The 16,943-nt window shown below is 43.9% G+C and overlaps 2 protein-coding genes across 3 annotated transcripts in view; one reads left to right on the top strand and one right to left on the bottom strand.

Moving 5' to 3' along the window:
* LOC119169508 (monocarboxylate transporter 5) overlaps positions 1 to 5,018 on the bottom strand; it is a 13,835-nt gene extending 8,817 nt beyond the window's left edge. Inside the window, exons 1-2 of the mRNA XM_037420550.2 lie at positions 4,208 to 5,018; positions 1 to 39 (exon numbers count right to left, since the gene is read on the bottom strand). The exon at positions 1 to 39 is cut by the window's left edge and continues 105 nt beyond it. Coding sequence (XP_037276447.2) covers positions 1 to 39; positions 4,208 to 4,385 — 217 coding nt within the window. The 5' untranslated portion in view covers positions 4,386 to 5,018. The remainder of the gene's footprint in view (positions 40 to 4,207) is intronic.
* The window catches only part of LOC119169507 (vascular endothelial growth factor receptor 1), a 154,116-nt gene that overhangs the window by 116,706 nt on the left and 20,467 nt on the right, over positions 1 to 16,943 (top strand). For both annotated transcript variants that reach the window (XM_075877744.1, XM_075877748.1), the window contains one exon: positions 14,051 to 14,155. In XM_075877744.1, the coding sequence (XP_075733859.1) occupies positions 14,051 to 14,155 (105 nt within the window). The remainder of the gene's footprint in view (positions 1 to 14,050; positions 14,156 to 16,943) is intronic.

Below are 16,943 nucleotides of genomic sequence, written 5' to 3'. Positions count from 1 at the left end.
ATATCGGTATATACCTTGCCAATACTCCAGCGATGGGACCTGCAGCATGAATTCCGTGGGCATGGCACGGAACGTCAAGATTTCTCGAGAGTTACACTGCAGTCACAGTCCGCGTAAGTCTATCACTGGGTAGAAGGTGTCATTTGAATTACATGCCTAAATAACGGTCTAGATTACGACTAGTGCAGTCATGTGCTAACTGTTAATGAATAAATGCGGAGGATTCAAATTTTTCAACAATCCGAAAATGCGACAAAAATAGCCATTTTTTTGTTTCGAAAAAAGGAAGGGTCTCTTTGCTCCATGAACCAGCCTTTTTTTTTTTTTTTTTCGTTGGACATGAGGCACAGTATGCGCTTTCAATCGAGATACGAAACGACTCCGTGAACACCAGGGTCAGCTCCTTTGTATGTGTTTGATTTCATTGCCCAGTTAGCATTTTTATGTTTATGCGACGACCTTACACGTGCACAACCAGCAAGGTACGTTATTCGATAGAATATGCTGTTCCTATCTTAGTGTCTAGCCCCCCCAATCGGCAGCCACCAGGCCCGGGATTAGATCCCGTGACCCCGCTAGCTTATATAGCAGTGACACGCCCAGAATGCCAAAGTTACCACGGCGGCTCCCTATACTTCATCGTGCCGGCTGGGAAACGTCATGCCCTGCTGACCCCATTTCGTCGAAAATGGTCCATTAGCGCGCTGTCGGCTACCGCAGGCTGCCCTATATAGTTCACGCACGTGCGGCAGCCGGTAATCTTGTTTCCGAGCAACGTCTTTTACGGCTGCGCCAATCGAGGCGTCGGACGTCGGCCATAACCCTCAGTGATAATCCGATCTGAGTTATACAAAGCGAATGGTCATAAGTTGGGTTCATTGGCCGAAGGAGCTGTGTAGGTCCTGAGAAAAAAAAAAATGTAGAGAGCAGGAAATGCCGTACTGTTATATGGTGTACTTGATGTCCGGTACAAGCGCGAAGCAAAACAACGCAACAGAGACGCCCTGTGCGGAACACGGGGTGCGCATGCATCCCATGTTCTTTTGTATACATGCATATCTTGTAAGTATATTGAAGGGTGAGTGTGATCTACGTGTTATGATGGCCCTTTCCAGCGAGCATTGCATTCCCACAGAGCCGGTGTACTTTCGCCCAAGTATTTATATTTCAATAAAGCAACTATGGCTTTTATTAGAGAAAATGTTTTCACTGAAAAACCATGATTTCTTGATTACGATATACTAGTATTCATAAAACTACATACTTATTAAGCCCTCCGCAAGCTATTATTTAATTATTTACACAGTATTGTGTGTACTCTTTAAGCATTTGCACTATGCAACGTGAACGTAAAAACTTAAAGGGGCCCTGAAACACTTTTTTTCAGTAATCATGGAATTAATTCGCTGGAAAAGCGTATTACCTCACAAACTCAACGCTGCAAAATTTTTAATAATCCGTTCAGTACGAGCGGAGTTATAAAGATTGCTCACACGCTGCAATTGCATTCTCTCTTCTTTCTTCCCGAGGAAAGCGCTGGAAGCTAATCAAAGAGGGATGGAAGGGGCAAACAGAAAACGTCACGCGCACCTAAAGACCTTGAGTACTTTTTTTCTTTTTTTTTTCTTCGAATACGCGGTTTTTTTTCAGTGCAATCGCGCGCACACCCATGGCCAAGTGACGGCCTCTCGTGGCGATTTCTGTAACAACCGAGCGCATCTTGTTCAAATCAGCCAATGGCTGGTAGATGGGTAATTTACGTGTGATTTTTGAGCGTATTCCGTTATTTGTCGAGGGAAGAGAGAGCAATTTTTAGCCAACTTTGATAATTTACACGGTAATTGATAATGTGATAATTTATCGTTTACAGGGTCTCATAGATTTCAATTCTATACCTTCGAACACCATTATCAAGTCCATCCTAATGAACCATGATATTGAGTATGCTTATTAAAGTTACTGTACTTGATTTGTTACATCCTATCTATCAATTTGAGTTGTGTGTTGTAGTTTCTTTTCTTATGCTTTATTCTACATTCTGTATTGATGAAGTTTCTTTTCAGATGACGCTTTTGTGATGAAGTGATTTTCTAATGTTCGGCATTTTGAACCTGAAATGATCCTGAAATTGTGTAACAAGACCATGCTAAGTTTTGTTGTGTTATGGTTTATATGTTGTGTTATTTATTTATTTCTGTGTGTTATTAGTTGTGTTATATATTTATTTCTGAAAACATATGCGACACATTGAGCGGCCTGCGTGCCAAACTGTATTTAGGAGCATAAGCCTCATGTCAGGCTATATAGCCTTTAGCCTCTGCTCCCGATCCTGTAAGAAATTCAGGACAAATAAACTTCAATTCAATTCAATTTATTGTGAATTCTAGGCCGTGTGCTGCGCTATAACATTTGGCTGGCGTGTTCTCGGGAGCCTTTACTACGATCGACAGCTTTTTTCACTATGCTCAAAAAGTGTTGCAGGGCCCCTTTAAAACATAAATCCAAGATATCATGTAGTTAAGTTCGAATACCATGATTCCATTCAACGTGCGCTCGCTCTGTAGCAGGGCCCTTAATACCACCTGAGCTAGCGGGATGCAGACATGAAAATCCCACTGAAGATCGTGAAAGCGGGGAGGGGCATGGGAGAGTTCATGTGAAAAAAAAAAAAAAAGAAACTCACAGCAGAGCCACAGCGAAAGCTAGAAGAACGGCATTTCGAGGCCTTTTCTAAACACTCTTTGTGATGATTCGCCAGACTTGCGCTAGGCCTGCGCCTGGTATAAGGCCCGGAGAAGAGAATAAATTGTTTCTTCAAATTTGTGCAGCGCGTCGGGAGGCTGTTCTCGGAGGCAGCTTGTGCGGCTGTGCCAGCTGTCACGTGATCATAGAGGGTGGTGGTGCGCAGTGGCGAGCTTTAATTTGAGTGGAGCCTAAGCGCTAAGACGTCGCTAAATTGCCGCAGTATGTCGACGGTGCCTACCGCTGTTTACAAATATAGAATAGGTCTATACGTGGATTAGCTGCGCTGACTTTTGAGTGGTCGCCGTTCATGGCTGGAACTGAATCTCAAACAGCTCCGCTGTTTAAAATATCAGCTCGCCCTAATACTTGGCTTGGGGTCTAGCAGTGGCACTCGCACGTCGGCATTCGTGAGTCCTGGTGTGTTTCTTAGGAAGTCTGTGTTTCGCTCACTACCGAAGTGAATCTCGGAGGCCACATGGAAAGATGCGCGTAGTTGAGGTCTGCTCCGCCAGGCGCCACGATGATACATGTTACTCACAAGGAAAACACCTGCTATTTCGACGAATTAATGCAATTGATTTTCATCAACTATCTTTATTGTAACTGCTCCTCGTGTTAAAGGTACTTTGCAACACTTTTAACCATCGGATAATTTTACTAAGAATGTTTATAACCTTAAGAATAGACCACCGTAAAACTTTTCAGAATCCCTAAATACGAGCAGGGTTACAGAGATTTGTCACACGCTGTAATTGTTTTCTCTCATCTGTCGTTACTATGAGCACACTGGAAGCTAAGCAGGTACTGATGGCATGGGGGAAATAGTTGCGTCACGTGCGCTTCATGACCTTAAGAATTCTTTTTTCTTTCCAACGCAGTGCTTTCTTCAGCGTGAGCGCGAGCAAGAGCGAGGTCATGGGGCGGCCTCCCACGGCGGCCGCGGTAATTATGCAGCTCACGATGCTCTGATCAACAAATGGCCGTGAAATATGGTATATAGCGTGGTCATTTGGGTATATGGCATCATTTGTCGAAAGACGAGAGAATGATGTCTATCTGAATTTGAGATTTATTCGCAAATTTCAGGCCACGCGCTGCGCTAAATTATTTGACTCGCATGTTCTCAGGAACCTCGATTAATGATCGGGCAGTTTCTCACTATGCTGAAAAAGTGTTGCAGAGCCTCTTTAATTTAACAAACGCTCTAATACAATATGTATTAACTTCGAGCAGAACCACCCAATTTTTCTTGTACTAACATTTAAAAAATTTTCCTGAATATTTGAAACACCGTAAATGCTTGAGAGAAAACCAATCGTGCTATTCGTTGCACTTGCCAATAAAGACGAGGAATCGCTATGATTGAATTTCTGCACTTTTACAACCGACTTCAGCTCTTCAACAAATTAAGAATACCGACGCTCAAAAGCGCGGCCGCTAGAATGCGGATATACATACACACCTGTAAGGAAATAGCTGACGAGAGCAAGGTTGACTGGCCACGACGCCCTCTCTCTGCTCACTGGAAAAGTACGTAGAAGCGCCACGTACACTACGGCGGACGAGCGGATCAGGGCAAAAGTGAACACGTTTATCCAGCTACAAGCCGCGGCGACCACCCAACTCCGAGGTGAATCCATGTTTATACACCGCAACTATTTTCACGATACGGCAGGTGTCAACGGTCGGCTCGGCAATGTCAACATACGAGAGAAGCCTTATCGTGAGGCTCTCCCTTCGCTCATGCCTCTTGTCCCTTCACTCGTCCGCGGGGTCGAGAACACCCAAGCACATTTGACTAACACCATAATAGGTTCGCGGCATGCCGTAACAAAAAGAATGTTAACATCCCTTTACTAGACCTCAGGGGTGACGCGAAAGAAATTGCAAGCATAACAGAATGAAAAAGAACGCAAATTCATTCAGCGATTTTTTTTTTGGTGGGGGGGGGGGGGGCTTACAGTGAAATGAAAAGGTAGAATAAAGTTAGAGAGCAAACATGGTCAAGATGACCTGGGTCGGAAACAACTGGATTCAACGAAGCAGTTTGCTCATATAGTTTCGCGAATGTGGTGAGGCAAAGATCAGTGTTACTAAAAAGCAAGTGAAGAGAAAGAAAGTGGAATGTCCACTTTTCTTTTCCTCTCCTGGTGATACTAAAATAGAGACTCTGCGCAATTATTGTCGCAACAATACGGTGGTGACTCGTGTAGCAAGTCACATAAGAGCACAGGTTGCTGGGCTCACTCGCCCGCTTTGTTTTGATAATATAAGAACGCCCACTCAAGCAAGAATGCAAGGCAAGCCGACCATGTCGACTTATTCACTTACTTATACCTTAATTATCATCACTAAGTGCTCATTAATCGCTATGCGTACAATGGTATAACGTTTAAGAATTATTGCCACGACGAGTTCGCGGTTTTTATTCGAACCTCTACGTGGGCTCGGATTGTTTTAGCGCGAGTTAGACGAAGAAATGAGAGACACAGAACACAGACGAGCGCTGACTTTCAAGTAAGTTTATTTGCACTTTAACAAGCCTTTTTATGCGCGAAAACCTGCCTGTAGACAGTTATAGTATACCGAGCTCCCCGCGATACCGGGCGTACCGTGATAGCGGGACCGAAGTGCGCATGCGCAGATACGTATGTTACACGTACCGCTTACCGTACGCGCGCTATTTCTCAGATTTTTCAGGTTAAATATCTGGGCGTATGGATAAGCAATGGAACCGAGTACCCAAGGGAACACGAAATATACGTAACGACTAAAGGTAACAGGAATGCAGCAGTGATGCAAAACAGGGCACTGTGGAATTACAATAGGTATGATGTTGTGAGAGGAATATGGAAAGAGGTCGTGGTTCCTGGTCTGACGTTCGGCAATGCGGTCTTGTGCATGAGATCAGAGGTTCAAGCAAGATTTGAAATTAAGCAACTTGGAATAGGTAGGCTTGCTTTAGGAGCTCACGGGAATACACCAAATCAGGGAGCACAAGGTGATATGGGATGGACATAATTTGAGGGCAGGGAAGCTAGCAGCAAGATAAAATTTGAGAAGCGATTGAGAGAAATGGGGGAGGAGCGTTGGGCTAGAAATGTACTCAGTTACTTGTACATCAAGAATATCGATACAAAGTGGTGCCAGCGAACCAGAAAATTGACTGGTAAATATTTAGAAAACAGCACGGGCCAAACCAAAAAGAATTATCGGTTAAGAAGAAGGTGACGGAAGGTGAGACCTACATGTGGAGAATTGGCATGATTAAGAAGTCCGCACAATAGATCTATCGAACTTTTAAGCAGGAAATTGCCAAGGAAAGGATCTATGATAATACTCGGGGTAGTTATCTACTGTTTGAGGCCAGGACGGGAGTATTGCGAACCAAGACATATCGGGCCAAATACGAAGGGGTAGACAAGGTATGCAGTGCATGTGGAGAGGAGGTGGAAACTGCCGAACACTTGATAATGTTCTGTAAAGGGCTTCACCCTGTAGTTCAGGATGAGGGCGCAGAGTTTTTCAAAGCACTGGGGTTTAGGGACAGGGAAGGCAATATAGACTTTAAGCGGGTAGAATTAACTAGAAGGAGGTTATCCAATTGGTGGCTAAAGTCAGGGCACGAGTGAAAATTATACCTTTCACTGCAAAGTACCAGTCCTCAACTTCAAAAAAAAAATATAAATCTAGTTTTTGGTTCACTAAGCATTACGGCTAGGTGGCGTTAGCAGCCGCCCGATTTAAAGGGTACAGCCATATCAATCCATCCATCCAACGTTACCATGGTAGTGTAAGTGTACGTAATGTACGGGCGGTGCTCTCGGACGCCCGCTTCGAAGAGATTTTGGGATAGTTGCTGAAATATTCACTTTGTTCGCAGCAAATGACTGTTTGAAATGGCTTCGCTTGCCTTCAGATAGCTTTGATGACCAAGTATTAGGAATCATTATCATCGTCAGTCTGACTACTGCAGGACAAAGGCCTCTCCCATGTTCCGTCAGCTAACCTGGTCCTGTGCTTGCTGCTGTGAATTTATACCCGCAAACTTGTTAGTCTCATCTGCCCACATAACCTTCTGTCTTCCCCTAACCCCTTGCCTTCTCTGGAAATCAAGTTAGTTGCCCTTAATGACCAGCTTTTGTCCTGTCTACGCGCTACATGCCCGGCCCCTGTCCATTTCCTTTTCTTGATTTCAGCTATGATATCCTTAACCCCCGTTTGTTCGCTAATGCACTCTGCTTTCTTCTTGTCTCTTAAAGTTACACCTACCATTTTTCTTTCCATGGCTCGCTGCGTCGTCCTCAATTTAAGCTAAACCCTCTTGGTAAGTCTCCAGGTTTCTGCTCCATAGCTAAGTACCGGCAAGATACAGCTGTTATAAACCTTCCTCTTGAGGGATAGTTGCAATCTACATGAGATAATTTGAGAGTACTTGCCAAAGTGCTAAACCCCATTCTTATTCTTCTAGTTACTTCAATCTCGTGGTTCGGCTTCGTGGTTATTACCTGCCCTAAGTAGACATAGTCTTTTACAACTTGAAGTGCACTGTTACCTATCTCGAAGCGCTGCTCTCTTCCGGTTTTGAACCACGGGATTTTGAACCAACGGGATTTTGAACCAACGGGATTAGAACTACGGACCTTTTGCATGCGAGGCGGATGCTCTTACCACTACACCATCGCCGCTCTAACCACTACGCCATCGCCGGGATAAGCTGGCGTAATTTGTGAGATAGCATCCAATTTCAAACGCCTCTAGGCCTAACTAGAAGATCGATGCTAACAAATCGGCAACATGAATGTTTTCACGTTCGATGCATTCCTGTTATTTATTTATTTTGTTATTACTAAAATAAATTTGTAATCAACAATGCTTCGCGCGGTGGCATCGGCAAACGTTCTCGTTTTTTTTTCCTCTTCACTAAATTATTAACTATCCGATAAGTGGCGCCGCCGTCTCAGCTGGGGCACGTGACCACGCAAAAGCTATCCTGCTAAACTACAAGACGCTGTCCGCAACGAGCGTTTGCTACAAGGTACGCCATTCTTTAACCTCCGCTATCACGCTAACGGTAAACTATAACTCTCTTGTATTACCCTAAACCAAAAAGAACAAGATAAAAGACGATGACAACGAAACCCAAGAGCCATAAAAAAGCACTTCAGGGACCCGGCATGTCGTTCTTCCTTAAGTCTCGTGTGGTTACGCAAAATCAAGTGATCGGTATAGATCTAAAATTTGGCTCGCAATGCTCAAAACCGGATTCAAATAAAAGCAGCACTCAGAAAGGTAATGGAGAAGTATAATCGCAGTAATCAACTTAAAGCGTTCCAGAAACTTGCGTTTTGCGCACTGCTGTCACCCGCGCCGCACGAGAGAGGGCACCACCGCCTCCACAAACGCGCGATTGCTCTTCCCATCGGTGCCCTCGTCGCTACTTTCTGATGGGGAAAACAGCCTCATGTAACTCGCTACAGACAACACGTATCTCGACCGCCGTAAGAAGCAGGAAGTTGATAGGGCGCAGCAAAAATAGTAGCGTGCACGTCACACAACGAGTTTTCAAATCACATAATGGGATTTTACTCATGCCGCGGAAACCGTATGCGTTGACCTCAAACATCGACGGCTTGGTAAACAGAGCAGTGAGAACTTCACGAACGGGAATCGCAGAGTGCCCTTGCTTGGCACTCCCCCAGGTTTCGCAGTAACGGAGCTGCCTTTATTGCACGACTACACCACTCGCTTCACACGAACGGCATCAGCAATGGCTGTCTCTCTATAGTCTGCCAGTAGACGTCTCAGGGCTTCGATTACAGTGCGCGGCAGAAATAACATTCTTCAGGGGCTTAACTCGCTCTGGGTGCCAGGAAAAGGAATTGGCTTGCTATCACTTGTAGGTTGCGTTGAAAATGAAGGCAGATTGTATAAATGCAAAAGTTGATTCCTAATTAAAGCCTTTCCGGCCGTTCCGTTTTCTCTCTGTGTCGAATCAGTCGGGGCTGTCACTGGCCTACACGCACACGTTTAATCTGGCCCTTGGTGTACCTGGTGCGCCTTCGTGTAATCATTCACTTACATTGAGGAAACGGTGGCCGCAGTTTCCGAACAGGGACCATGCGTCGCCATTTGGCTAACCGCCGCTGCTGAGCACAATGCATTATGCTCTCGGCCACGTTATTGTGGCCATAGCGACGAGGAGCCTGGCGACGCATGCACGCCGAATGCGGCCGGAACCGCCAGCTACGCAGCCACGCCACGTGACTTATTTCTGTAGCGCCTACGTGATTAAGGGCAAGCAAAGCTAAAACACCGAATTTCAGAGACTCTGGCATCTACGACAAGCAAACCACGACCGCTGGATGGATACTTTTTTTTTCTGTGCAGCGGCCGTGCCCCGACAAACGCCGAATTACTGCCAAAAAAAAATTAAGTCCGAACCACCCACCCCCACCCCAGAAACGCGGAACCTTACGAAACCAAAGAAAAAAAAGCCCCACAGCGTCCAACTCAACCAACCCCCCCCCCCCCACCCCCCGGAAACCCGGAACCTTACAAAACCAAGGAAAAAAAGCCCCATAGCACCCAGCTCAAGGTCACGTGCTCACAATTCTTTTTTTCCCTCAATCTGGGCTTTGGCATGTGATATACTTTACGTACGTATGCTTTACGTCAACGTTCACATGTTTTCAAAAGTGGTGCCGCTTGGGGTGGTCCAAGTATTTGCGACGCTGCGTTGCCGGGTACCAAATCTATAAACACAGGTCTGCTCAGGCACCTTCACCGCTGTGGACGTTCTGTGATGAACTGGAAACAATAGACCATTTCTTTTTGACCTGCAGGTGGTTTAACACAATACGAAAAACACTATTATAAATACCTTTACGACAGGTAGAATTATGGCAGGTAGATTGCCACTATCCCTCAAGAGGAAGGTATATAACAGCTGTATCTTGCCGGTACTTAGCTACGGAGCGGAAACCTGGAGACTTACAAAGAGGGTTCAGCTTAAATTGAGGACGACGCAACGAGCAATGGAAAAGAAAATGGTAGGTGTAACCTTAAGAGACAAGAAGAGAGCAGAGTGAATTAGGGGACAAACGGGGGTTAAGGATATCATAGTTGAAATAAAGAAGAGAAAATGGACATGGGCCGGGCATGTAGCGCGTAGACAGGATAACCGCTGGTCATTAAGAGTAACGAACTGGATTCCCAGAGAAGGGAAGTGAGTTAGGGGGAGACAGAAGGTTAGGTGGGCAGATGAGATTAAGAAGTTTGCGGGTATAAATTGGCAGCAGCAAGCACAGGACCGGGTTAACTGGCGGAACATGGGAGAGGTCTTTGTCCTGCAGTGGACGTAGTCAGGCTGATGATGACGATGATGATGATGATGATGATGATGATGATGATGAAATACCTTTACGTGGTATTGGTATGGACTTATCTCTGCCTGTCATTTTGTCTTTTGGAGCTTCCATTTCTGGTTTCTCTAATGCGACAGTATGGGCGGCCGTCCGGGACTATATTGATGAAACTAATAGGTTGACTAATTAACCAGTTTCGTTATCCTAACAGGTCCACATAATTATATACGTATAAAATCAGATTATTGCTCTATTCTAAGAATAAATTCGTTTATGTAAATATTTGTATGCATTACATTAAGCACCACACTTTCCTACGCTATCGGTAATCTTTCTGTTAAACCTCCATCATTCCAAATCTGAACAGTAAATTTTGAAACCACTCGATTCTTGGCCAATCCCCCACAGTGGGTATGCGCCACTATCAATAGGAGAACAACAACAACAACAGCATTTTATTGGTGTCAACGGTTCTTAGGCGCGCTCTTGAATCTCGTGACCGTTTGCAAAAGCAGCAAGGCCTCGTAGTTCCGAACGATTTCTTCAGCTGTGTCACAATGGCCTCCGCAATTCCAACCCGAGCTGGTGCAACCGTTCAGAAAGACCTGCCAGAACTGATCGTCGATAAGAAAAGAGGGAAAGAATACGTGCGCGGCAATTTTCTCGGCAAGGTAGGCATTTTATGCCGTAGCCTGAATGGGCTGCACTGCCTTGGCAACGCCCCTGTCAGTATGTCTTTGTGACATGCTTTCTCATTAAGCGCTAATTTTCCACCGGGCGCGTCAGTTCTGAGTTTGTGAGGGATTCCCGATGCCCCTACTGCTGCCGCCGCTATGAATTTTAGTAACAGTTGAGGCAGCTTTGGTACCACATGTATGCGATTTCGTGTTACCGTCTCGTGCTTCCGAATCTGCGCCAAGCCATTTTGGCGACATGCTTTTCATATATTCCACTGCTACGGGAAACCACAATAATCGGTGACGAGTTGGCGTGCTACTCAACCCATTTGCGTCGTACTGAACCGTAATCCCCGGACTTAGCCTAGCGTGGCTGCTTGCTTTTACACCTTAACATTGCCTCGTCCTGCCTTAACCTTGCCAGTTGTTCTCCGGGACCGTTTCGAACTGTTTCACTGCATGAAAAGTTATCTGCCGTTGAGGTGATATGTTAACAGAAATAGTGCGTTTGTGGAAGGCAGGTCGACTGCTGTTGGCCTAGCAAAACATTTGGCCGTGCCACGTGTCAAAATTTGTGCCTACAGGCTTATTAACGCGATGACGTTATACACGTGTCCTGTATACATGCTTCACAATACAACATGAAATATTGCCGTAATAATGCGTGGTACAAGCGTACATTGCCATGGGGTGCGGAACATGGGATTATCATAATGACTTCATAGATTAAAGCCAGTCACCCACTACAAAAAACACACAGGCTACTGAGCCATCAAGGCCGTGTAGTGGGCGCATAGCAAGTTAGAAAAAAATTCATACATTAAGTCTTTGAAGTAGTACGCACCAGAAAAAAAATATCACCATCGCGTTAAACACTTAAAAGTGCAGCTTGCGAATCCACCAATTTTTTATTTATAATTCTTATTGAAGTGCATGCAGGCATAGGCTTGATGTATTGGTCAGATAGTGTTTATAGCTTTTATCACTTCCATTTTTGCTAAGATTGGCTGATAGGAGCGTGAATCAAGGGAGGCGTTGAAGACGCTACTACAGAAGTGTACGGCATTTTCTCCTCCGAGGCAGATACGCACAAGCTTGTACCAGTGCTCACACACTCCATAATGTCATGAACTGAATGGCCACTGCATTCCATAGCATGGGCAGCACTATTCCTATAATTGCAGAGACAATAATCTGTTGCATTTTGGATCACCTGGGTGGGGCCTCAAAACTTGTATCAGCCTATACGTTCATCACATAGACACATATCATGTTGTCGTCCAAATTACGTACGCCCTTACCTCATTTAAAAGTTTTCACAGTGAATGTTAATTGTGGCTGCCTAATCTGGCATTGGCATAACAGGGGGACATTGCAGTATAGAGAGCCATTATAATATTTGTCTTAATGTACCTTTGATTGAGTGATTGATATGTGGGGTTTAACGTCCCAAAACCACTATATGATTATGAGAGACGCCGTAGTGGAGGGCTCCGGAAATTTAGACCACCTGGGGTTCTTTAACGTGCACCCAAATCTGAGCACACGGGCCTACAACATTTCCGCCTCCATCGGAAATGCAGCCGCCGCAGCCGGGATTCGAACCCGCGCCCTGTGGGTCAGCAGCCGAGTACCTTAGCCACTAGACCACCGCGGCGGGGCTTAATGTACCTTTGAGCAGCAGCCTAAATCTATAAAAATTGCAAAGAGTGGGCACACATCTCTCACTGGTGGCCGCTTTAATCTTAACAATATTAGTTTTAATTATATAAAAAGTAGTTTTGATTTCAGATGAAATTTAAAAGAAACAAGCATCAAGGAAAACAGAGCTGAGTGGTGAATGGTAAACTTATGTTACATGGCGAAGTTAACTTCAGATAACATTTAGTTAGGCTACAGCATATTTGTAAACATAAAAAGATAGGACGCCAACCAAGAGAATGTCAAAAATGTAAAAACAGCATATTTGCCTGTTAAAATGGCCTCCCTTGATTAACACCTCGAAACATTCTTGTAATGCATTTTTATGCTCACTGGTGTTATATAATAATACAACCATAGTAGAGCATTGAATTTATACTGCGTTATTACTGGCTGCCCACAAGACGGCGACTCAATCCTTGTTCAGAAGAGAGTGCTTAATTATTCTAAAGGGGATTGTCATTTCTGCGTAGTATCATGGCTCCGACAAAAGTCAGGAAATAAACTGGGAGACTGTTGAACTGAAAAAAAAAAGCCCACAGCTTGCTTGAACACTGTCTTGAGTAGGTTCAAAAATACCGCAGTGAGCCGCTGATCCCAAAAATGGGTGATTTTAGAAATACTTAAAAGATCATGGATAGAGCTGCACATTATCTAGGTATCGCAAAAATCACTTTGAGATACCTTCCCATTACGGCTGTTGTTGAGGTACGCAACGAGCACATGCATTCACCTTCACTGATAGCCGTAAGATCGGTGTGAGAGCGGGAAGCGAGGTCAGGGGAAACAGCTTGTCAATTTCTGCTTGACAATTTGTAGTCTTTCAACAGTAGTCACTCGCTGAATAATGTGCTCGAAGATTGATGATTTGATTGATTGATTTGTGGGGTTTAACGTCCCAAAATCACCATTAGATTATGAGAGACGCCGTAGTGGAGGGCTCCTGAAATTTCGACCACCTGGGGTTCTTTAACGTGCACCCAAATCTGAGTTCGCGGGCCTACAACATTTCCGCCTCCATCGGAAATGCAGCCGCCACAGCCGCGATTTGATCCCGCGACCTGCGGGTCAGCAGCCGAGTACCTTAGCCACTAGACCACCGTGGCGGGGCTATGTGCTCGAAGAGAGATATCATTCGTTCTTGCTTTCAATTTTGCAAAGTATTTGTTATGTTTGGTTCTAGGTGAAATTTGGCTATTCTACACCCCAATTATTTATTTTTCATTTCAATGTCCAGCATAATCGACATTTTCATTGCGTCAGAAGTAGCCCCGATCGTTTCAAATAGCTCCTCTGCAGTGCTTTTGAAAGCACAAGCCTATTTCACTTATGCACTTGGTGTCCGCCCATTCAAAAGTTAGTTTTATGTCGAGTTTGCTATCTCTTACTGTCAAATTGAAACTTTTTGAAGAGATATCTTGGGGGGGGGGTTGCAAAAGTGCCCCCCCCCCCGTCTTGTGATTTAAGTCGCCGCCTTCGAGCTTTCAACTCCAGTGATGTCACTGTAGTTCTTTACGGGTGGTAAAATGTTGAGACATGTTGCCCTTTGCTCTTCTGCAGGGTGTATTCGCAAAATGCTACGAGTTGACTGACAAAGCTACCAACACAGTCTATGCTGGCAAAGTGGTACCCAAGGCACTTCTAAAGCCCCGCAAGAAAGAAAAGGTGACTGTTGGGGAGCACCAGCTTTTATTGGGTCCGGCTAATTAAATTTTATTGTGGCACATATTTTTGCCTTAATAGTGCTGATATGCAAATGGTAATTGTGATGATTGTATCGTGTGGTTTCAGGATAACGAACTGATGTGATTATTGTTGATTTCCACACCCCAGTATGTAAGGTTGACCTACATTGAAATAAAAGTGATTTATTTGCACAATTTACAGTCTGCAATGAGCTAATGTAGCAAAGTTTGGTATGACTGTCATACAGCGCACTCCACTACACAAGTGTACTGTGGTCACTTCAATGAAATAGAACATAGTTTGCAGCTTAGTATTCAGAGTACTCGAATTTACAAAAAAAAATTGCGAATAGGGACTGTTTGATCTGTTGCCCCGAAGTTTCAAATATCGTTGACGATCTGGAGAGCTGGTCTAATTAAATGCAAATTTATTTTTGTTCATAAAAACTCCTTTTGGCACCTTTGGTGACAGAAAATGAACGTCTACATGTACTTATCACATGACATTTTACTGGTCTATGCTATTGTCTCTATACTAGTGCTTAAATGCAGCACACTATTTCTTTCTAATGTAAGGCATGCAGATATGCATTCCTTTGCACTGAGCAGGATGGTGGCGCCACCTTCAGTGAAAGTTGTTAGCTGAGGGCATAGCGGCACCTGTGAATGTGTTGGAAAAAAAGTCTGAAGAGCGCATCGCGACCTCGGAGAATGCCTTTGCTGACGCATTCGTGGGAACTAATCAGAGGCCACGAGTTGCTGGCTCGTGGGGCCGTGAAGAGATCTCGTGTTATACAAGTATTTGTAAAACTTAATTCTCCCTGCATTTTACATTCTAAAATGGTTGACAGTGTCAATATGATGGTGGTTAACCGGTTTCACCTGCTTCTGTAAAAGCAAAACCTTGAGCATAATGTGATGAGGGCTATAGCTTCACAACGTTGGTGGAGGATGTGTATGTACGGTTTAGAAACTCTAGATAGAAAAATACTGCGACTCAAATAACCGCACACTTTTGGGATTAACTGCTGCACCTACAAACATTACAGGGGGTGAGCTTCCTATTGGGCCGTAAAAAACTAGGCCGAGAAAAATTCTGTTGTCGGTCCTTTCAAATCGGAAAGTTAATCTTTTCAGTTCCACATTTTCAATGTAAATATGCAACTGGTGTGTACAGTTTGAGATTTGCATGATCATGGTAGCCCAGAAAACTGAAAAAGTCTTTGCTGAATCTTTTCAATGAAGAGTGATTGATTTCCCACTTAGTTACCTGTTATTTTTATAATGTTTAGTTTATTTATTACTTGTAAATTTGTTTAGATGAGCTAGCATAATATTCAATAGCCAAAGTTTAAATTTTGGGCCCGAAACTAAAATAACAGCATTACGCCTGCATGGTTAAAAAAACTGCGTCGGTGAAATGCGTGAAGAAAGTCACTACTTCTGTAATTTCTTCGTTGACTCCCGACCTTGATTTGTGGTGTGTACTCCATGTTGGCCCCATATGCTGAGTAGATGCTAAATACGAGCTCTTGAGGAAGAACAACATTTTATTTTTACCACGTTCCTGCTTGCTAACCTAGAAATTTGACGATTCCATTTGAAATCACTTGGACTGAAAGGGTTGACCCAGGAATAGAAACTACGGGTGTGTGAAGTTTCAAATTCAAATCAAATGATACCTAATCAAATAATTTAATCAGACTTTCAAATCTGTAGTACACGAAAATGAGTTTGTTATACCCAAACTTTGGCATGAAAGTATATTTATAACGCTATATCTATTGCAAGACTATTAATTTACCTTGTTATAACTGATACTTCGTTATATCTGGGCTCCTTATATCTAGGTTTGAGCGTATTTGTAGTTTTGAATAATTCCACAGGACGAATGCTTAAACCATGACAAAGGCCAATGCTGCCTGTGGACGGGGTGGCTGAAAGAAGCATTAACGTTGTGACAGTGAGCCTTACATTTCAAGACAGTTTCAAAACTTGAAACTATGTTTGATGTCGTCGACATGTTGTCCAGCAAAAAAAAATGCCAGGGTACAGTGTGGAAGATTGTTGAAGTGCTAGCTTTAAAAAAATATTACCAGTACACTTAGCTCAGACCCTATAGTCAAGGTTTTCAAAAATATGCTTAAAGCTCCTGATCTCAAGAAAGGATAATCTGTTGAAATACTGGAAAAAGTTGGGAGCTGTACTTTAAGTATTGCCAAAGTTTTATTGCAATGGCTCTTCATCTGCTACTGAATTGCCCACTCATCGGGCGTCTTCAACTGCAGAAAACACCGTAACATCACAGTGAGAGTCTGAACCCCGATTATATGGAATAGCTTGTTTCTGCGTGAAAGCTTGTAGCGTTTCAAAAGCAGTCACTCGCTATGTTGTGTGCTCCAGGGATGACCATACTGGATTTGCTTTTTTTTTCCCTTGAGGGGGGGGGGATGTCTTTTAATTTTAAACAAAATTTATTGTCCTCAGTATGCGATTTGATATTCAATATTTCTGGCTGCTGCTGAGCACTATTCGTTTTGAATTCAGTTTGAGATGAAACTTCGCTATTTGCACACTGCTTTTTCAATTACGTAATGCTTGTAGTTTTAAGAGTTTTCTTCTCGTACTGTAGCTTTTTATCTGTAAGCGTTTTGTTTTCTTGTTGACGTGCAAAGCAAGCTTGCCTGCCAACTGTACCAATTGTCTTGCAGGACATGCAAATTTGAGCTCCACCGCGCAGTGCATTTTAAAGTCATTGCACAAACCCA

The sequence above is a fragment of the Rhipicephalus microplus genome, chromosome 2, assembly GCF_043290135.1.
Source record: "Rhipicephalus microplus isolate Deutch F79 chromosome 2, USDA_Rmic, whole genome shotgun sequence".
NCBI lineage: Eukaryota > Metazoa > Arthropoda > Arachnida > Ixodida > Ixodidae > Rhipicephalus > Rhipicephalus microplus.
The sequence above is the reverse complement of the archived record's forward strand: the minus strand, read 5'-3'. Positions and strand labels throughout refer to the sequence as shown.